At 38.0% G+C, this 23868-nt stretch overlaps 1 protein-coding gene across 1 annotated transcript; it reads left to right on the top strand.

Moving 5' to 3' along the window:
* The first annotated feature begins 1112 nt into the window (after nt 1–1112).
* LOC131165451 (NAC domain-containing protein 53-like) lies at nt 1113–23524 on the top strand. Its single transcript, XM_058123290.1, has 6 exons — nt 1113–1465; nt 1594–1871; nt 1994–2182; nt 20789–21529; nt 21867–21978; nt 22742–23524. The coding sequence occupies exons 1-6, from the start codon at nt 1300–1302 to the stop codon at nt 23146–23148; spliced, it is 1893 nt and encodes a 630-aa protein (XP_057979273.1). The 5' UTR covers nt 1113–1299; the 3' UTR covers nt 23149–23524.
* The last annotated feature ends 344 nt before the right edge of the window (nt 23525–23868 follow it).

Here is a 23868-nt window from a genome sequence, read left to right on the forward strand (position 1 = left end):
TTTTAATTTTAAAATTTATTGAACATTTATTATCAATATTTAATTAAAATGATAATATTTTTAAAATTTAATGCTACTTACCAAATAATTTGACCTAATGTGTTATGAAAGTCATAATTAAAATTATCAAATTATCCTATCATAAGGGAGTCTTTCTCTAACTTTTATTGAATCCTCACTTTAAAGGAGAATGACTGTTCCTTGATTAATTGAATGCAATGCTCATCCTAATTTTACATCAAATCATCTTTAAGTTAGAATGATTGTTTTTACCTCATACGACACATCCAAACATAAGAGTTGAAAGAAAATAGTGGAATGGACATAATGTAAAGGAATAATAGACTTTGAACACCAATGCATAATTGAGAGACGAAGATGAATAATTTGTTACGCGTAATATAACTATACATAACTTATAAAAGGAAACATTTTAAATGACAATATTAAATTAGGTAGACTCAATCTTGCAGCCAAAGTCAAAAAATGTAAAGGTAAATTTTACAATGATTAGACTACATACATTATTTTTCTATGTAACTTTGTTATTTTTATTTTGAAGTAAATTTAAAATAATTCCATTCAAAATACATGACATATAATTAATATTAGATTCATTTTATTTAATAATGGGGTAGTTCATTTTCCTTTTTTTGACTTTTTTTTTATATTTTCTTTGAATATAATAAAATAGAACAAAAAGGATGTACCCATATAATTATAATTAGCATAATTGATAGCTTGTTTTCTCACAAAAATAATTTTTTTGTGCATAAATTCACATCAAATAGTTTATTTGTTTAGAAAACTTGAATAGCATATAAAACAAAATTTATCTTTAAGAAATCCATTTAATGCATGTGAAGTGTGAAAATAATTTGTTATATACCATTTAAGTATTTAAAAGTTAAAATTTATATATTTTTCAAAAATTAATTAGTTTAATAAAATAAAGTAATTAGTTTATAGGGCTTAATATTTTGAAACAATCCAGTCAGCATAACGTACCAAAAAACTGTAGCGAAATTTCATTGGTGGAGGGACGCGTGTCAAAATCCACAGAGCCCGGTCACGCTGTAAATATCCTCCTCCGAAGTTGTTAGATTACTGCCTCATCCTCTCTCTCTCTCTCTCTCTCTCTTCAACTGTTGCAGTTCGAGAAGACTTTTAAGCTTATTCCCCAACTCCCCTCCCCTGCCATTGAGTTCTCAACCCTTGTCTTCTGTCCCCGTTCCAAATACCCAATCCCTCTCTCTCGCTCGAAACCCTAACCTCTGCAATTTCCGATCGGTTTTATCGATGGGCCGCGGCTCGGCAGCCTCGCTTGCCCCGGGTTTCCGATTTCACCCCACCGACGAAGAACTCGTCAGCTACTACCTCACGCGCAAGGTATCCGGCAAGTCCTTTCGCTTCGACGCCATCTCCGAGATCGACATCTACAAATCCGAACCTTGGGATCTCCCAGGTTTCTCGTTCTGTCTTTCCCCCCTCCCCCCGAAATATCTCCTTCTCCTTCTAGATCTTAGCTGTCTCCGAAATTTGTGTTTTGGATATTTGTTAAATTTGTGTTCTTGGTATTTGTTTTACATCCAGATAAGTCAAAGCTGAAGAGCAGGGACTTGGAGTGGTACTTTTTCAGTGCGCTGGACAGGAAGTACGGCAATGGGTCGAGGACTAACCGAGCTACTGAGAGGGGGTACTGGAAGACCACCGGCAAGGACCGGCCAATCAGCCACGGTGCCGGCACCGTCGGAATGAAGAAGACTCTTGTTTATCATGTAGGACGCGCCCCGCGAGGTGAGCGGACAAACTGGGTCATGCATGAGTACAGACTTCTTGATGAAGAACTACAGAGAACCGGAGTGCCTCAGGTGAGTATCCTCCTAAAAAAATCAGGATTTTTCTATGGCAGACAAATAAAATTAGTTATTTTTGGAATTTTGTGTTTATGGGGTTAGTTGTTTATTGACATCGTTGTGTTCTGTCCGGGAAGGGTGCATTTGTGGTGTGTAGGATATTTCAAAAGAGTGGTTCCGGGCCAAAGAATGGGGAGCAATACGGGGCACCATTTGTTGAGGAAGAGTGGGATGATGATAAAGAGATTTTTATTCCGGGTGAAGACACTCTAGACGAAGTGACGCTTCCTGATGGTGCATATGTTGAAGCAAATGACCTTGACCAGGTTTGTTCTTTATTCGGTTATGTTGGCCAAATGATGTGTCCATCTTTTTTGATGAATTTTATTGTAGATTCTGAATTTGTCCACCACATTTGCAATTACTGATTTGCTCAATTGTTTTTTTTCCTGGAAAAGCAAAGGGAACAATCTTTAATTATAAGGACACAGAGTAATAGAATTCTGTGGAAGTATTTAAAGAATCAACCAAACTGCTTGAAGATATTCAGGAATGATTTTACAATAAAAAAATCATGAATGAGTTACATAGAAAACCCTTCATTGGAGATGAATGATACATGAATAAAGTTTCAAGAATATCAATTATTTGTAAATTTAGATATGAAGGGAAAGTCTGCATGAGTATTCATGTGGAAGCTAGTCAAAATAGAATATTAAATTTGCTGCTAGGTTAATATACTGCCTTAATAGCTTAGCTTTGCATGACTTTAAACGCGAAACTCCTCATCATATTTAAAATTTTGTACAGTAGATGTAATGTTTTGCAGGCAAGTAAAATACATGAGAATAAATTAGTTTTGTACATAGATCAATCCAGATTTTGGGAATAAACTTTAAATCTAACGGCCTACATGGTTATGTTTGAAGCACACTTACTCTTAACAACAATTTTTTATCAGTAAAGAGAAGTTTATTAAAATTCCACCTGTGATGTACTTAATGTCATAATCTTTTCACACACGGTCGGTTACAAGTTTGGGTAAAAAAGGAGGGTTGCATTAGGTAGCTGACAGTAAGCGTAAAATTTGTCAGATCACTATGATATGAATCCTTATTGAATATTTAGTGGAACATCTCCTATGAGTGATGCGTTGCACTTATACCATTCATGTGTAGTGAAAAGTGGGTGAGTGTGGGTAAATCATCGCCTCAAAGCAACTCACTATGTTAGCGCCTTGGTATGTGTCAAATATGTGAGGTTTCCCACGTCATTCTGGATGTGGATGGGTAAAGAAGTTAGTTCAAGATGTTAGGATTTAGGATTATATTAACAACTTTTAGGGACACTTACGGGTAAAAGTATGGAAATTGTGAACACAATGATTAGAAAAATTAATATAATTTGCTTTCAAGAAACTAAGTGCGTGGGGGAGAAAGTTAGAGAAATTGATAAATTAGGATTTAAACTTTGGTACACTGGGAAAGGAAAACATAAAAATGGAGCAGGAATTATTGTAGACAAAACTTAAAAGATAGCGTTGTAGGGGATAGAATTATAAAAATCAAGATGGTCTTAGGCCAAGAGATAATAAATATCATTAGTGCTTATGCTCCTCTAGTAGGCTTAGTAAAAAATCTTAAAGAGACAATTTTGGAAAGACATGGATAGTATTATACAAGGATATAAGGGATTGAGAAAATATTTATAGGAATAGATTTGAATGGAAATTTTGAAAGGGATAATAAAGATTATTAGAGGATATATAGAGAATAGTGAGTAAGGATTTAATATCCTTGAATCTATCAAAAGAAATGATCCATGATCGCATAAATTGTTGAAAAATGATTCATATAGCCAACCCTACTTAGTGGGACAAAGGCTTGGTTTTGTTGTTGTTGTTGTTGTTGTAGAGGATATATAGAGAATATGGATATGGAGACAAAAATGAGCCTAGAGGGTTGATCTTAGACTTTGCTATGTCATATGATTTTATTACAATGAATACTTACCTTAAGAAGAGAGAGGAACACTTAATAACCTAAAAAATGGACAAAATAAAAGTCAAATAAATTTTTTCTTAATTAGGAGGGTAGATTGTTTATCATGTAGGGATTATAAAGTTATTCGACGTGAAAACTTAACCACACAACATAGAGTTTTAGTGTTAGATATGTGTATTAAAAAATGGAAGAGAAAAGATAAAATAAACCAGTGTAAGAGAATTAGATGGTGGAACCTAAAGGGAGAAAATATAATAAAATTTAAAGATAAAATGATCAAAGGTGGTGATTGGACTATAGAGGATGGTGTAGATACAAATACTCTTTGGAGTAGGATAGCTAGCTCTATTGAAAAGACAGCAAAAAGAGATTTTAGTTGAATCAAGAGGGAGATTCTCGAAGAGTAAAGAATGTTGATGGTGGGATTAAGATGTCCAAAAATCCGTAAATACAAAAAGAATTTGATATAAAACATGGCTAAAATGTAGAAACATGGATAACTTTGAAAAGTATAAAGAGGCGAAAAAGATGTAAAAAGAAACCATTAGTGAAGCTAAAGATGGATGATTTAATAATTTGTATGATTGATTAGGTGCAAAAGAAGGGGAAAGAGATATATTTAAATTTACTAGAGCTAGAGAAGAAAAAGTAATGACTTAGGTAATGTAAAATGTATAAAAAGTGAGGATGATATTGTCTTGGTTAAGGAAGAAAACATAAAAGAAAGATGGTGAAGTTACTTTAGTAAGCGATTAAATGAAAATCAAATAGAATGCTTAAACTTATAGTTGACAAATGAGGAAAAAACTAAAAATATGAGATTTATTCGCAAGATTAGAGTTAATGAAGTTAAGTTTGCACTAAAAAAAATGAAAAATGGAAAAGTTATGGGACCAGTTAACATCTCAATTGAAGTTTGGAAATGCTTAGGTGATAATGAAATTATATGGTTAACTAATTTATTTAATACAATTATAAAAACTAAGAAAATGCCGGATGAATGGAGGAAAAGTATTTTAATATCTATATACTAAAATAAAGGAGATATTCAAAATTGTAATAGCTATCGTGGAATTAAACTTATGAGTCATATGATGAAATTGTGGGAAAGGGTAGTTGAACAAAGATTAAGGTTAGAAAACAAAGGTCTCAAAAAATCAATTTGGTTTTATGTTTGGGAGATCTATTACAGAAGCTATATGTATTTTAATAAGATTAATGGAAAAGTTTTGGGAAAAGAAGAGGGATTTGTATATCGTATTTATTGACTTAGAGAAAGCGTATGATAGGGTACCTAGGGAAGCTCTATGGTGGGTTTTAGAAACAAAAAAATAGCGTATGTAGTTGGTATACTGATGTCATTAAGGATATGTACGAGTGTAAGGATTATAGGTGGAGAGACTAGAGAATTTCCAATCACAATATGTGTATATCAAAGATCTACTTTGAGCCCTTATCTTTTTGCTTTAGGGATGGATTGATTGACTAGGAGTATCTAAAATGAGATTCCATGGTGAATGTTGTTTATAGATGATATTGTATCGATTGATAAAATTAAGGGTGGAATAGAGGCTAAGTTAGAAGTATGGAGATATACTTTAGAATTTAGAAGCTTTAGGATAAGTAGAAAAAAGTTAGAATATATGAAATGTAATTTCAATAATAATAGGAAGAATATTGGAGACAAAGTTAAACTTGATGATGAAGAAATAAATAACACTTGTAGATTTCGATAGCTTGGATCTATTATGCAAGTTGAAGGAGAAATTGAAGAAAATGTAATGCATAGAGTAAAAGCAAGTTGAGTAAAATAGAGAAGTGTTTGAAGAAGTGTTTGAAGTGTGTTTTGTGATGATAGAATACCCTTAAAATTAAAAGGGAAGTTTTAGAAGACGGCTATAAGACCAAATATGCTATATGGATCAGAATGTTGGGCGACTGAGAGACAACATGTCCAAAAAGTAAAAGTTGCTGAAATGAGAATGTTTAGATGGATGAGTGGTATAACATTACAAGATAAATTAAGAAATGAACATATTTGCGGTAAGTTAGGTGTAGCTCTTGTAGAAGATAAGATAGGGGAGGTTGTTCATGGAGTCAGATTGTTTCAGGCAGCTTAAGTGACGATGGAGGTTGTTCAATCCCTAAGAATGTGCAGGAGGGGGTCTGTGCTTGCTGTGGAGGAAGAATGAACAAGAGGTTCATTTCATCAGCTTCGCACAACCAATCAACACTGGCAAGGGCATTGCTGCCGGATGAGCAGATGAGATCAGAGGGGGCTAGGGTTTCCTGCAGAGGTGATGGGTTGACGAAGATTGAATGGGCAGGGCCTGGCCGGACTATTAATATAGATACCAGCTGTTAGAGACTAATAAATCTCTTTTAGACTCTTTGCTGGGCTTGCTGATGGAGGAGGCCCAAGATCAGTCTTATGATTTAACACTGGTCTTGGGCAGCAGTAAAGTGCAGATGGGTCAAGAGTAGGCCCACAAGACCTTAAGGTCCCAAGCCAAAAGGAAGTCCTTAAGCCAAATATAGGGAGGCTATGGGAGGTCGGAGTTTTCTAGAGCAGAAGCAATAAGATCAGTGGTTATCTTTGAACGAGCTAAGCTGCGCTCCTCTTCAAACAACATCCTTGGTGGGCATCAGGAGGGATGTTCTGGTAACATCAAACAGCAGGCAATGTAAGTAGGAAATTGAGGTGCTTCCCCTGGGTAGGAGAAGAATGATAATAGGGGAAGCTTTAGGGATGATAGGGGGGATTCTAACTCTTAAGAATCTTAATTCTTAGGAGTGTGAGAACCCAGACTTCATGTTTGTGTCAGTTGGAAATCTTGATGGTAGGGGAGTTGGTTCGGATAATTTGAAAAGAGGAAATGTTTATGCTCTGTCATAGGGAAGTGCAAACTGGTGTTGAAAGGGAGGAAACTCAATGGAGATATGCAAGATTTGTCAGGTGAAAAAACACAAAATTATTAAGAGAGATTCCAAAGGTGTTCTAAGTATTGTGGAGGTGCCAATTGGTGAGAGGGCCAAATAATGCGAGGGTAGTAAGAGATGGGGAGATGTTATGGATGAGGATAGTGAAGGGAGGCATGATTTTGAATGCAAAAAAAGTTTACTTTGGTTCATATTTGGGATTAGTATGGATATTCCTCTGATTATTCTATTGATCGCTTAAGGGGGAATTTATCTTATGTGCTGCCTCTTTGTTTAGAAGGCTTAGAGGGAATTAATATGTTTGATGATGAGGTGATTAAAGTTGAACAAAAGGTTAAGGATGGAATTCTACCTCCTCCAAACCAAGAAATCTCTAGGAAAGACATTGAAACTCAGTGTTTGTTGGATGAAAATTGGGCCTTAAGTTGTCTCATCAAGGGGGAAATGAAGTTAGGCTTGATGGGGGAAAATCCAAGGTCAAGAAGGATCAAAGGTAACTAGCTAATTTGAAGTGTTTAGTGAACTATGATGGGAAGGGTTTGAAGAGGGGATTTTTGGGTTGATATTAGCAGTTTTTTTTTTTGCTTTTATCATCTCCTTTTCATTTTCTGAGTTTGATTTTGTTTTTTTTTTTTGAGGATTTAGTATCCTCGATATGATTGTACATTCTCTCTTTTAATAGATTTTATTTTGCTATTAAAAAAATTATATAATATTGTTTTGTATTTTTAATATTATAATATTTATTATTATTAGACGTCATGTTGGTGTGTGACAATAATATTATTTTTATAAAGAAAACATGGTTGAGCATGAGAATGAGATTACATGTTTTGTGGAGAATATTTCATTGAGTTCATTTCCTAAGGTTAATGCTTCAAAGAAAACATGGGAAGATGTCATTGTCACGAGCTGAGCTTGTTAAGGGCTATGCTTGCATGTGGCCGCTTGTCTTGTGCGTTTGAGATGGATTTCCATAATGTAAATACTAGTGTAGGGTTATTTTCCAGTAGTAGTGTCTCCCTAGGCTAAACAGGATAGTAGGACTCCTCGGTCACTTGGATGTTTCCTAGTACTAGAGTGAGAATAACATAGAAAGCTCTTTAGAGGAAGGTGAGTGTTCATCAACTTGTAAAACTCACTAGTTATTGTCAATGTGTTTAGCCTACTTACCTCCCTTGCTAGACACACAATGTTAACGGAAGTGGTGTTAATAAATTACGTTATTTCAATGTTTTCGGCTTTAGTTTCACTGCTTTCATAATTGCTTACTGCTTTTGCTTATATTTGCTTGAATCAGTGTTTTAGAAGATGAAGGTGCAAGGCGAGACGTTTTACCCTCCCCACGAGGCGAGGCGTAAGCCTCAAGGCGTTGAGGCGTAAGCATTTTGGGACTGTATTTTTTTTTAAATAATTAATAAATAAATAAAATTTATATATAGTGTAAAAATGAGAAAAATGTTAGAATAATGGAGAAAAAAAATAAAAACATAATTCTTAAGTATCATATGCCAATTTTAGCTAACAAACTCAAACAATGCATTTTAAAAATAAGCCATAAGTTTACAAAAAGAAGAGAAAAAGCCAAAATACAGCATCACAATGTCGCATCATCCAAGATTCTAATTTCTAAGAATCTAAATCTTAAATCAACAAAGTTCAGAGGGAACTATCAAGATCTTCATCAACGTCCTCATCTTCATCATAATCATCTTTAATAGGAGTTCTTCCACTAATAAATTCCTCTCCGACTTCAACATCCTTGTCTTCCTTAATTGTGTCCAATGTTGGCTTCTTGCCTTTGTTTTGACTGCCTACATATTCAATAAAGCTATAGGTATGGAGTTAGGAGAAATGGAGAATTATAAATTAGTAGATTAAAAAATGACTATTGATATGTATGTACTCAAGTTCTCACAACAATCACTAATCTTCCTTTTGCTAGGAAGAGTAGAATGCGAGCCACCCAAAGCTTGTGTTGCTTGAGCATCATCTCCTTCAAGAGGTACCACGGACAAAGCTCTAATAGCATCAACATCTAAGATATTTTCATCATCAACCCAAGAAGTATCTTTTGGGAGGATAGGTTCTTCCTTCTCTGTGATCCATTCATCATATGAAGCTACTTCCAGCACCAATATTGGATCATAATTTTGTCTTCTTCTTATAGCTCTCTCCCTTAATTTCGTGTTGTACTTGACGTAAACTAGAGCATTCAATCTCTTGTGCTCTAATCTATTCCTCTTTTTCGTATGAATCTACAATTGAGTTTAAGCCATTTAAATTTTTAGATATTAGAAGGTATTTTCCTATTTGAGTGAAACCATAATAACATGACATTTGTAAGAAGTAAGAACTAAGAACCTGCTCAAATGTGCTCCAATTCCTCTCACATCCACTAGCACTACATGTCAGGCTAAGAATACGAATAGTGAAGTTCATCAATTCTGGGGTCTTTGTCCCAAAACACTTCCACCAATTAGCTCCAAATAAAACATAACATGTTTAACTTCCAAGTTATAAGAAGAAACAAGGATAGAGTACTACTAATTAACTAAATTTTACTGAAATATTATTTTTACCTAGACTTCTCAACATTCCGGAGTCAATAGCCACTCGAGTCCCAAAGTTCCCTTGTGCATTATCAAACATATCCAATTAAATGTTTGCAGTTAGCCTCTCCTCATATGTCAAAATTCTATCCATGCATTTAAATAGTCCTTTCTTCACTTCTTCACGATTAGAAAAGTTTTCCTTATAACGCAATTAGGGATTTAAATAATATCCTGTAGCATGTAAAGGGTGATGAAGTTGTGGAGTCCATCTATCATCTATTTTTCTCCAAATGGGTCCATACTTCTTCTTATTTCTAGAAAAATTTGCGGCAATTTTTTCCTTCGCCAAATCCATCATCTCATAGAGAAACCCCATGGCTGGTCTTTCCTCAGAATCATCTTCCCTTAGAACACACACAAGAGGGACAACACTCTTGATAACATACGCCAGTGAGGTAAAAAAATGTTGGTCAAATAAAACTATTGAACGACTTCTTAGACCTTCATGCATTTTTGCATATGTAGAAGTGCACCACATCTCCGAAAAGAACATAGGTTGAAGGCCTTGCTTTTGTTTGTAAATGCTCTGAAGTGTCAAAAATGCAATAGCAAAGCGCGTAACTGCAAGGTGGATGAGTTCTTTGTTATTGGTGAAATGCTTCCTCATCATTGCAAGTACATAGGAATGATTATAAATAAATTTCACAACTTGCTTAACCTTTAGGATTATGCTTGCATGGAACTTCAATTTTACAATATCCTCCAACATGAGATCCAAACAATGTGCAGCACATGGAGTCCAATAGAGCTTCTCCCTCTTTTCCATAAGCTTTTTTCCACCATTTATCATGTTATTCACATTATCAATTATCACCTGCACAACATTCTCCTCACCAACTTCCTCAGCCACCTCATCCTATACTTAAACATCAAATCACCATTTTTTATAGAATCAGAAGCATCAATGGATTTTAAAAACCATGTACTAGCAGGACTATTCACAATGAAAATAATCAAGACCACCCTTGAACACCTATCAGTCCATCGATCAACCATGATAGAACATCCATATTCCTTCCAAGCTTTTTTGTGGTCTTTCAACATGCCATCTATGTCTTTCACTTCATCTTTAAGGATCCACGTCCTCATCTCATGGATAGATGGAGGCTTGAAACTTGGCCCATAATTAGCAATACCATCCACCATAACATGCCAATATACGTCATCCATCAAATTAAACTTTAAAGCATTGTTGAATACACAATGGCCAACTTTCCTACACACTTTATTTCTTTCATCCTTCTTCCATTTTGAGTTTAGAGTGGATTGTTTGGTCTGTGAAAATGAAAACTCATCCATTGGACCTCTAGCCCTAGGAGTATGGCCACTCCCACTATTCTGCTGCTTAATATCTCCAACTAATGGAGACATAGCACTCTGAGTCCCTCCTTTTGGACCTAGCCCAATCTCTTCAAGAAGTTTATTTCTTTTACCCTTTGCTTCTTGGAATTTTTCACAAGCAATCTTGCACTCATCACTCATGTTTTGAGGGGCTTTTGGGCAAGGTTTCATTCCCTTCCTTATACCAACCAAACAATGTTTAAATCTTGTGACAGTCCCACTGCAACATTGATTACAAAATTTTCATCTAAAATATTTTTCTCCATCAACTTCTTTTATGTATTTCCAAACAAAATCTTTTTTTAGCCCCTTGGAATAAGCTTCAGACATGTTTTAGCAGGTGCAGCAAGAACTAGAAAACTGAAAAATGAAAAATGAAATCTGAAACAAAAACCTTTGATCAAAGCTTGGAAGGGACCCTCGACCCGTCGGACAGAGACGAGAAGCTTAAGGAATCGTCGAAGAGGGAGAAGAAGCTTTGTCGAGAGAGGAATAGTCAAGAGAGCAGAAGCTTCGTCGAGAGGAATCATCGAGAGAGGAGAAAACTGGAGGATTCTAAGAGAGTACAGAGGCTTCGTCGAGGCTTCGAAGAGAGAGCAGAGGTTTCGTTGAGGCTTCGTCGAGAGAGCATAGGAGAAGAAGCTTCGCGGGAGAGTGAGGGAGGATAGGGTTTCAGGTGCGTTTTAGGTTCTGGATTTTTAAATATATGTTTTAAACCAAGAATCCCAATAGGCGTATGCCTTGCATCGGAGGTGTAAAAAGGCGAGCTTTTTTAACTGAGGCGTACGCCTTTGTGTTCTTACGCATTTTCACTTATGTGTTGGTGCGTTTTAGGCCAAAATCGCCTCAAGGCACGCCTTAATTACGCCTTTCAAATAATTGGCTTGAATGACAATGAAAGTGTTTTGTGGGTGAATTGTGGCAAACGATAGGCTGGCTAGTTAAATAAGAGGGCTTTAGCTAGCGCCACACGGTCCATTCACAAAGGTGTGAAATATTTGGCCTATGACACCTGGTATCAGAGCTCGATTAGTTGCTACATGAATTCAGTTGCCATCGTTGTAGGATTGGTAAAGCTTTGGTAAATGATCATGCCAACCAATGCTGAGAGAATTAGTGTGCTGGAAGCATAGCTTGAGATGGTAGCCAACAATGTGGCCATAGAGATGGCCCGACTAATAGAATGTGTTGATGAATTGCAAGGATCACAAAAGCATCAATAGAGTTCGATGGGGGAAATGTCTGAGGACTTTCACCACATTGTGGAAACCTTGCAAGCTCAGATGGTTGATTTGACTGCAAAGGTGAATGTGATGGTTCTTGCTATGGGAAACTCTTAACACTCCGGGGTTTAGCAAGACCTTGTACCATAACCCAGGACGTATGGGGGTGCCCGTGAGGCTAAGGAGTTGAGGAACTTCTTGTTTGATATGGAGTAGTATTTTCGCGCTTTGGGGACGAACTCATAACAGGTGAAAGTGGATACTATGATTATGTACTTGGTGACGCCAAACTGTGGTGGCGTACGAAGTACAATGAAATTGAAAATGGACGTTGTGTAGTGGATTGTTGGGTAGACTTGAAGAGAGAGCTCAAGACCCAATTCTTTCCTGAGAAAATTAGAGTACAATGCTAGGAAGAAGCCGAGAGACCTCAAGCATACTGTGTCAATCAAGGAATACGTGAAATAATTTTCTGCTTTAATGTTGGATACCAGGGTAAGGGGAGCTTAAGTGCAACGGTAAGGTTGTCGCTGTGTGACTTGGAGGTAACGGGCTCGAGATGTGGAAATAGCCTCTTGCAAAAATGTAAGGTAAGGTTGCGTACTATAGACCCATTGTGGTCCGCCCTTACTCGAACCCCGCATACGTGGGAGCTTTGTGCACCGGGCTGCCCTTTATGTTGGATATCAGGGACATGTCGGAAAAAGACAAGCTATTCTACTTTCTTGAGGGGTTGAAACTGTGGGCAAGAACAAAACTTCGTAGGCAAAGAATTCAAGACTTGTCTACCGCACAAGCTGCCACAAAACGCTTAACTGACTACGTTGGCAATAATACTGCTTCATCCAAAGAGTTTGGCATAGGGGGAAACAACGGAAAGTATTTCAAGAAGGGCAAACCCAAAAGTGGGGGAGCAGACTATATGACATTAACTTCAAAAGAAGCTTCATCGTCTCAACGGTTGAACACACTCATTGGAAAGAGTAGAATTTTCATGCGACTTGTGTCGAGGCCCTCACAGAGTTGTTGAGTACACTCACAAGGCATCACTCAATGCCTTGTAAGCTTCCACTGTGGAACGGGTAGTGGAAAGTGATGGGGAAGAAAAGGATACCCAGAGGATGGGTGCAATGTTGCTAGTGAATGCATTGGAAAAGCAAGCGAAAGCATCGAAAGTTACACAAGCGAAAGGACTGATGTTTGTGGACTTGAGGATCAATGGGAAGATTACCCGTGCTATGGTGGATACCGGGGCTACCCATAATTTTGTTTCACAAGCAGAAGCAAGGAGACTCAACTTATCTTTGGAGAAGGATTCAGGATGCATGAAAGCGGTGAATTTTGTAGCCCAACCTACTTTGGGAGTAGCCAAGCAAGTGCCTTTGAAGCTTGGACAGTGGGCAGGTCATGCGAATTTCACAGCGGTGCCGTTGGATGGCTTCCAAGACATTTTGGGATTGGAATTCCTAAGGGAGACTAAGGTAGTGCCGATGCCTTTTGCTGGTTCCTTGTGTCTAATGGGAGATTACCCTTTCATGGTGCAAGTCGTTGCAAATAAAGGAGACGATGAGAAGTTCCTTTCAGCCATGCAACTCAAGAAGGGGTTGAGAAGTGGTGAGTAGACATATCTAGCCACGGTGGTGGTAGATGAAGAAGTAGGCCAAGTGCTAGTGCCTACGACCATCCAAGTTGTGTTTGGATGAGTACAAGGAGTTGATGTCGAAGAAGCTACCTCATAACTTGTCTTCACAACGGGGTGTGGAGCATGAGATCGAGTTGTTGTCAAGAATGAAACCACCTGCTAAGGGGCCATATCGGATAGCGCCTCCAGAGCTAGCAGATGATTTGTTGGGTGCGGGATATATTCGCCCTTCCAAAGCACTGTTTGGAGCACCGGTATTGTTTTAGAGGAAACATGATGGGAGTATGCGGAGTGTGTAGACTACCTTGCGCTCAACAATGTGATAGTGCACAATAAGTATCCTATTCCGTTGATTGCCGATTTGTTGAATCAGCTAAGTCATGCCAAGTACTTCGCTAAACTCGACTTGAGGTCGGGCTACTATTAGGTGAGAATTGTTGATGGGGATGGAATCGAAGACAACTTGTGTGACGCGGTATGGGGCATATGAATCATTGGTGATGCCATTCGGGTTGATGAATGCGTCTGCGACATTCTGTACCTTGATGAACCAGGTATTTAGTGAGTACCTTGACAAGTATTCTGTGGTGTACCTAAATGATATTGTTGTCTACAGTACCACTATGGAGGAATATATAGAGCATCTACGGAAGGTGTTCAACAAGCTGAGGGGGAACAGTCTGTATGTGAAGAAAGAGAAATGCTCTTTCACTTAGCGGAGCATCAAATTCCTTGGTTATGTGATTGAGCAAGGTTATATTAGGATGGATATGGAGAAGGTAAGAGCGATTCAAGAATACAAAATTCCAACAACATTGAAGGAGCTACATTCCTTTGTTGGCCTTGACAACTATTACAGGAAGTTCGTAGAGTGGTACTCGTGGAGAACTGCTTCTATGACAGAATTGTTGAAGAAGGGTCGGGCGAAAATGGATAGAGAAGTGCTAGGGAGCCTTTGATGACTTGAAGGATGTCATGATGAGAGGTACTTGCGCTTCTGGACGTCATGAAACCCTTCGAGGCACAAATAGATGCATAGGATTTTGCCCTTGGAGGAGTCTTATTACAGGAGAGACATCCTATTGCATGCAAGAGCCCTAAGCTTAGTGAAGCAGAACGGAAGTACACAGCTCAAGAAAAGGAGATGCTAGCGGTGATATATTGTCTACGTGTGTGGCGATATTACTTACTTGGGTCAAGGTTTGTGGTGAAATTGGATAACTCAAGTGTTAGCCACTTCTTCACACAACCGAAGTTAACACCCAAGCAAAGCCAATGGTAGGAATTCTTAGTAGAATTTGATTTCTAATTTGAGCACAAGGCAGGGCGCTTGAACCAAGTTGCTGATGTACTGAGTAGGAAGGCCAAGCTAGCGGCCTTATAGATGGTAATCCACTTGACCGTGAAAACTGTTACCATGACAATGCGAGAGCGCATCAAAGAGAATTTAGCCCAAGATCTAGTTACGCAGAATCTCATGAAGCTGACCGAAGAGGGGAAAACACGTGAGTTTTGGATGGAAGACGGATTGCTGATGACCCATGGTAGCCGGCTCTTTGTGCCACGAGCTGGAGATCTGAGGAAGACACTGTTGAAAGAGTGTCATGATGCCATGTGGGCTGGACATCCAGGATGGCTGCACACTTTGGCCTTTGTGAAGTAGAGGTATTATTGGCCGCACATACGTGATGATATGGTTGATTATACTTGAACTTTTCTCACCTGCCAATAAGACAATGTGGAACGGAAGAAGATTGTAGGGCTGCTGGAGCCCCTACTAGTACCATCCAAATTGTGAGAAAGTGTCTCACTGGACTTCATCACCAACCGGCCTAGAGTGGGAGACGCAGGGTCTATACTTGTGGGGATAGACAGGTTTACGAAGTATGGTACATTTATACCCGCACCAAAGTATTGTTCGGCAGAGGAGGCAACACAACTATTCTTCAAGAATATTGTGAAGTATTGGGGTGTTCCCCAAGATATTGTTAGTGACTGAGACTGAAGATTCATCGGCAACTTCTGGGCAGAACTTTTCAGAATCCTTGTTTCACATCTTGACATCTCTTCGAGCTACCATCCATAGACAGACAAACAGACGTAAAGATTCAATGGGCTACTAGAAGAGTACTTGCGCCATTTCGTCAACGCCAACCAGAAGAATTGAGTGCAACTACTTGACGTGGCTCAGTTCTGTTTCAATGCCCAAAGGAGCTCAACAACCAACAGGAGCCCTTTTGAGCTTGTTACAGGCTAGCAGCCGCTGTTATCTCAAATAGTGGATGAGCCGTACAAAGGAAAGAGTCTCAGGGCGTACATCTTCACCAAAGAATGGAGACAGAATGCCGAGATTGCCCGAGCCTACTTGGAGAAAGCTTCTAAGTGAATGAAGAAGTGGGAAGATTAGGGGAGAAGATCGCAACACTTCAACGTAGGTGACTTGGTGCTTGTTAAGCTCAATCCTGAGCAGATCAGGTCACTACAGGGACGATATAGGAGACTACTTCATAAATATGAAGGACCAATCCCCATCTTGGCCAAAGTTGGGAAGACCTCTTATAGGATTGATCCTCTGACTTGGATGAAAGTGCATCCTGTGTTTCACGTCAGCTGCCTCAAGCCGTTCGACGCAGACACCAAAGATCCAAGCAGAAGTCAGTCTACCAGAGTAGAATTGAAGATAGTGCAACTTGACAGAAGTGAAGTTGAAGACATCCTTGCAGATAGAGAGTTCACATCCTTAAGGAAGAAGCAGAGGGAGTTTGTAGTGAAGTGGAAAGGCCTTGGCAACGAAGAAATCTGCTGGGTTTTGGCGGAAGATATCCAACCCGTTTGTGGACAAAGTTGAAGTGTACCTAGCGTCAAAATCTACAAGGACATCGACCACATAAGTGGGGGAGCGTCACAAGCTGAGCTTGTTCAAGGCATTATGCCTGCTTTTGACCACTTGTCTCATGCGTTTGGAATGAGTTTCCATCATGTAAATACTAGTGTAGGGTTATTTTCTAGTAGTAGTTTCACCTTAGGCTAAAAAAGGCAGTATGACTCCTCGGTCAATTTGATGTTTCCTAGGGGCAGAGTGAAAATGGCGTAGAAAACTCTTTAAGGGAGGGTGAGTGTTCATCAACTCGTAAAACTCACTAGCTATTGTCAACGTGTTTAGCTTACTTGACTCCCTTGCTAGCCAAACAATGTTAACGGAGGTGTTGTTAATGAATTACGTTGCTTCAATGTTTACTGCTTTAGTGCCACTACTTTCATAAATTGCTTAAAGCTTTTGCTTATATTTGCTTGAATGACAATGAAAGTGTTTTGTGGGTGAATTGTGTTAAACAATAGGCTGGCTAGTTAAACAAGAGGACTTTAGCTAGCGCTGGTCCATTCACAAAGGTGTGAAATATTCGAGCCGTGACACCATGGGCTTCACAGTCCCAGAAATCTTAAAAGATCCTGCGATCTCAAGGGGACCTTAGATCATTTGAAATATTAAAGCAACTAGGGGTTCTAAGACATAGTTTTCTAACGAGTTGATGTGACCTCTGAACAAATGGCTTGAGCGTCTGCTAAGCTATGACTTAAGTATTTTGTATTGCTCTTACAACACAACTCAAGATATAAATTACAATTTTTAGAGCCTCATAGCATTCGGTATTTAAATTCAGTAGAATAGATCTTTTTATCTTGAGGGTCTTCTGCTGAGTGCCATGTTGTGCGAGTTGATTCTCACAAAGTGTATGAAGGTGTGTCTGTTGAGGATAATATTTTGGGTATGCATACATGTCTAAGCGCTAGTTCTTTATTCATAAGTTTTTCTATTTGATCTTGAGAAACAAGTCAAAGACCACTAACCCTAATAAGTTGCCTTGCACATGGTCAAGGTTGTAGTTACCTAGAAATGTCTTATGCGATCAAGTTGTTCTGGAATGGATCTATAGAAGGTAGTCAAGAAACAATAAGGATTTGCATGAGGTAAGTTTGTCTGTTTGTAGGTGCTTTTGTTTTGTTAAAGTGTCCATTTCCCATGTGTTGTTGGGTATTGGGATTCCGACGTTGTTGTTTATGTTGATGATTGTAAGTTTACTTGTTGGTTATATTTGTAGGATTTCTTGTGAGGATACTTGTTAGGCCATCTGGTTGTGAAATTCTGCGCTAGATGTTAGAATATGTGATCTACATCAAGATGTTGAGAATTTATGGCTGATAATTTGGCTGTAGTATTCTTGTCTAGAAATAACAAGAGCTCCAATGCTTCCAAAAGTATACAATTTTTCAGTCTCTCTTCTTGTAAAAATTTTGGTGGAATGATGCATTGTCGACTCTTAAGGGAAGAAAGAAAGCTGTCCTAGTGAGGTGCAATGCTGAAACTGTGATCAGTTAACAAACCATACAGAAGTCGGAATGGGATACTTAACTAAGGAAGTAGCACCGGCATTTTAGTATACTAATCATAGCCATTTTGAGTTGTGTTTTGGTATGGAACAGATAGGCCCCATAGGTTTCTCTGGAACTGCTCGTGTTATTGTAGCTCCAATTAAAGCTGTACATGATTGGGAAGATTCTAATTAAGTTCCGTTCCAAGTGACATGGCTTTTCAATATTTCCTTCCAGAGAAGGTTGCTCATCAAGCCCAGCGGATCCATTGTTTATGCGGCAGTGTGATGCAGCGGAAAAATATAAGCCCCTTTTTATTAGTAAAGTATAGGCTGGGGAAAATATGGCACCTTGACACAATGAAAATGATCCCTGACACAGAATGAAAGCTTTTTTTTGTAAGAAAGGTGGTGGAAAGATGTAGCGTCTCTGGAGCATTTTATGTAAAGCTAATGATAGTTTACCCTCTTACCAAGGGCTTGGATTCGATGTTTTATAGAGCTTGTTGCTAAGATGCATAAAAAATGGTCTGTTATTTACAAGGTATATGCCTCATAGAGTGAGGCACATAGTTTTCCAATCGAGATTCGAATCGTGAATTGAAATCCCTATTTCATGAATTGTAAATTGAGAATCAGAAGATTTGGCAAAAATTTCCAAAATCAATTCCAAACCACATGCATTTATCTACAACAAACAAAATAATAGAATACATTTGAGATTAAAAAAAATCAATGTCATTTATATTCTATCTCTAACTAAAAAAGCAGGAAAATTAAAGAAAAAACTTAAAAAGAACTGATAAAATTCAAAAGACTAATGAACCAGTCTTTGAATCCTGAGAGCATAAAAATGTCAATACCACCTTAGCCTACCAGTGTTCTGCCCTTTCTGCTCAATGGTAGAAAAATACACTTTGCCAAGAGTGAAGAACGATTCTGTGATAGCAATGGAAGGCTTGATGTCCTATTCCCTCCTTTTTTTCAGGATAGAACCAACATACAACAACCCATTACAAGCTTCAAGTCCCACTAGGTGGGGCATATGGAAGGAACATGTGTTTAAAAAATGCAGTAAAAGAAAGGCTCTCTTCTTCTTCATTTGAGTTTTAAACCATTCAGATTCCACTCAATCTGATAGGTTCAGAATCGTGAGAATCATTGATCAATTTGCTGCTGAATTGATCGACATTGATTCATTTGTTTAACAATTCTCTACTAAGATTTGAATTGATTTGGTGTAGTATTAATGTTAATTTTTCTGATTTGTACTATTCTAACAACTATGGTGAGTCATATGCCATTTGGATGCAATGAATCGATTTGTACATTTTGATGTATTTTTATTTGCCTTGTCTTGGCAATGTCTTTGAAACACAACGTCCCACATTAAGCAAAGCTGGTCAATGCATGGACTATTCCCTTAGCTGGGAAAGCTGAAACAGGCTGCTGAACTGTTAAATGAGTTGGCGGCTTAGTTAAATGAGCGAAAATCTGTAGATTTGCATATGAGTGCTCATTTGTTGAAATCATCATATGGACAGGATCCTAGCAATCATAAACATCAACAACCAAGCCATAAGTTCCACCAATTTGTGTCAGCTACTTGCACCTTCCTTTGCCATTTCACAAGATCTAGGATTATATCCTCTGAAAATTAGTGCGCTGTCAAACCCTTACTCAGTTGTTATTCTAGGTTTACCTCTCCCTCTCCTACTACCTGACAATGACTATCTTTTGGGAATTGAGTAGCAATTAAAACCAACTTTGGTAAAGAAAATTCATGAAATTTATTCATTGTAGATGGGGACCCACAGCTCTGATACTGAATGATGCCTAAAATAGGAACACTATCAATCTCAAATGCAGATTAATACTGCAAATATGACTACAAAATTCAGTAATTTATTATATTGTTGAAAGATATTTCAACAATGGATTACTCAACTACACTGTTGCTCGTCTAAATTCATTGTTGTCATTTCCTTCTTGGTCGCTTGCTTTTGATGTAGTAGCACATCTTTCCTCAGGCTTTCGTGGAGAATATCTCCTTATATGGATGATGGAGGCAGCATATATATCCATCCCAAGTATATTTCCTCAATGTTAAGGCAAATGCAAAGGACCATTTAGTGACATATTTGATATTTCCCTACCTCTTTCCAGGTTTTTATGCAGTGTGATCATTGTAAGACTGCCTCTATATGCAGGGGTATCCTAATGGGAATTGTAAAAATACAACAGCTCCTCTTTTCCTTCACTCTCTCACACAGACATGCTTTTCTTGAATGCCTTTGCATGGATGGGTATCTTGACATTTGGGGCGGAGTTCTTGGATACTTCGGGTAAGCACCGTAAGTTTGATTTGTGGCATCTTAAACATGGGGATGCTAGCACCTGCGGAGTGCCATGCAATCTAAGTTTGTGTAAGTGTAGTGCTGTTACATGTAATTATTTCTTGTGATTTTGATGATTAGTTTGGTGTTTGGGCTAGTGTAGGGATGTTACATGTAGTTAGTTATTGTGATTTTGATAATTAGTTTGGAGTTTTTGGACCTTATGCTGTGTACTTCAACCTGGTTAAGGCGGTCTTTCCTTGGTGCATAATTGGCTATCACTTCAGCTTTTGATCTTGCTGCTCTGATTATTAATAATGTGTATTCCAATCTGTTTGCGGGTGTTTGGTTCATTCTAGATAAGCTATTATTCCTTCACCTTTGCTTTCTTTTTATATTATTCTTCACTAATTTCGTTGTACATGATTTGTCAACACTCTGAAAACATATGTTCTTTTGCAGAACCTTAATGGTGGCACTCTACCTGAAAGTGCCCCCTTGCCGTTGAACTTCTGTTGTGGTGATACTAGCACTCGTGCTGAGGATTGTAGGGACTTATCCCAGAATGATGAGAAGCCTTTCTTAGGCATGGGTGAAGGTGGGTCAGATCTGCCTCATGACCAGAAGCATTTTGATCTGCCTGCGCAGTATGATATGGATGCCAAGTCACCCAAAGATGAATACTTTGTTGAACAAACCAATGGTGTTAATGCTGAGGATGCCAATTACTTATTTGATGAACTATATCTGGATGTTAATGGTAATCCGCAAGAGATGGATGCAAAGTCGGTTGGCAATGAATATTTTGTTGAACACGGCAATGGCATTAATCTTGCGGATGTCAATTACTTGCTTGATGAGCCATACTTTGATGCTACTGGCAATCCAGGACAGATGGGTCCAACATCAGTCACAGATGAGTATTTTGAGCAAAGCAGTAACATGAATCCTGTGAATGCTAATCATTTGCTTGATGAACCATACTTTGATGCTACTGACAATCCACTTAGTGATGGATTTTTTCTCGAGACCAATGATCTTTCAGAGCATGTTACAGAAGTTAATTCAGCTGCTGACATGCTGGATGAGTATCTGGCGTACTTTGATGAGGAGGATGGCAATAGACAATTATTGTCTTCTGATTCTGCTAATATGACGAGAATTGAAAACTCAGTGAATGACCAAGCATCCCTCGCCCAGAAGGTAGTTAATACACATTTAAAGATTTTTTTTTAAGTGTATTGAAAGGGCATCAAGGGGATGCCAATCTGAAGTACAAGAAATCAACCACCCTGAAAAGTGTCGCAAAAATAAAAAAAATTACATTAAAATCTCATTCGCTACAAATCCACTATGCCAACTAGTAACTGCAGTAAACCACTGCTCTTTGCTGAACTGTAGTGTCGAGATTGAATTTTTGAAAACTCTTCTATATCCTCTCTTTCCAAACACAGCAGAAAATTGCAAGAGGAATGAGAGAGTTTCTACCTGTTTGTGAAATTGATTAAAATTACACTTTTTTATAATGTTTTTTTAACAGCATGTGCAGGGACAAACTGGGCAAGTATCTACAGAAAGCCAACAGCCTAGAGGACACAATAATGGGGCATCCTCCTCAAAGCAAACTAGAGAAGCTGAAGAATTTGACCCAGGTAAGAATTAGTATTACTACCAAGGTAAAAGCATGGTCTTAAATTTTCTCGATTCAAGAAAATTTTGGTCAAAAAAAATCTTGGACTTTTTAGGAGGGTTCCAAGGGAAATGAAGATTCTATTTCTTTTTTGCAAAATCTCTGCCAAAATTTCTGATATTTCAGTCTAAATTTCTAGAATTTAAACTAAAAACCAAAGAAAACCAGAAAAAATTTGAGGTTTCTTTTGTTTTTCTTCTAAATTACTCAGTCTCCTGTTTTAATATTTTGTAAAACTTCATTCATAATTTCCATAATTTATTATTGTAGATTTCTAATGTTTCTTTAAAAGAATTTCTATCAGAATTAAAATTTCCATAAATTGAGACACTTAAACTTTTGATTGAAATATTAGCCCTCGAGTACAAGATTAGTTTGAGAACTTTATCTTTGTTTGGACTTAAGGGGAGCTTAGGCGCAATGGTAAGGTTGTCGCCGTGTGACCTAGAGGTCACGGGTTCGAGGCGTGGAAACAGCCTCTTGCAAAAATACAAGGTAAAGCTGCATACTATAGACCTATTGTGGCCCGTCCCTTTCCTGGAACCTGCATATGGGGGAGCTTTGTGTACCGGGCTGCCCTTTATCTTTGTTTGGACTTGGCACCATTTGCATCATCAGCTTCCATATGATTGGGCATGGCACCCATTAGCTTCCTGAATGTTTTCTTCCTGACGTATGTGCATGAAATGGGACCAGAAATATGCTGTATCTTTTTTGTTGTGCAGATGTTCATTACCCATTCATCACAAAAGCCAGACGTGTGTTGGGCAGCATCCCTGCTCCTCCTGCTTATGCTTCTGAGTTCCCCACAAAAGACGCAATCCTTCAGCTGAATTCTGATGCACAATCTTCCAGTTCAATTCATGTTACTGCTAGGATGATCCAAATTCAGAATATGACCATGAGTGGCAACAGGATGGATTGGTCATTTCCTAAGAATGGGAACATCAATCTAACTATCTACTTTGGCCTTCAAAGTGAAGTCAACTCTGCCATTTTGGAACCAATGTCAAACTTCCTATCAAGCAAGATCATGTCAACAATGTCAAGGAGCTGGTTCTACCTTATATTCTTTTGGGGCCTCATTCTATCTTTGAGTTACAAAGCTGGTACTTGCTTCTGTACCCATTGAGACTTCATACAAGCGAATGCTGGCGATGACACAAATCATCCTGTTGTAATTCCAAGGATAGAGCATGGTGGGTAATAACCTCTTATATAGTGTGATACTGAAGTGTCTTTTGTTTCTGTTATAGTTTCTGAATGAATAGTTAATGTTTCTATATGTATATCACTTCGTTCATGTACCAACTGCAAACTGCTTTCCGTCGGTTAGAAGTAAGGTGGTGTTGCAATGATTTCCATGAGGTTCATGGATAATCCATATGCATCGTGGAAGCACGTTGTGGAAGCCAACCAACTTGCACACCGTTTGAGATTTGATTCCTGAACAGTACAATGTAGAAATTTGTGTGGGAAATATTATTTGAATTTTGTGAGCCTTTAAATTTTTTATTCTAGTTATTCATCGAGGCAAAAAGATCCAAAACAAAGTGGATCGGGTCGAATAATTCGTGGCGGTTTAGACAGATTATCAGGTAAGCAATCCATATTTGACTCAATTAAATTGCGGATTTATGGCGGTTTAGATTGAATTATCCATGATGGATAATCCGTCATTTTCATCCCTAATATAATTTTTTTTAACGGTTGATATACAATTTATTTTATGATAAAATAATTGAAGTTATTTTTAAAATTATAATTTGATAATTGTTAAATATTTAATAAATAATCACAATATTATAATTTTTATTTTTTGGATTATGAATTTAGGAGCTTTTGTTTTGAT

The sequence above is a fragment of the Malania oleifera genome, chromosome 10, assembly GCF_029873635.1.
Source record: "Malania oleifera isolate guangnan ecotype guangnan chromosome 10, ASM2987363v1, whole genome shotgun sequence".
In the NCBI taxonomy this organism is placed as follows: domain Eukaryota; kingdom Viridiplantae; phylum Streptophyta; class Magnoliopsida; order Santalales; family Ximeniaceae; genus Malania; species Malania oleifera.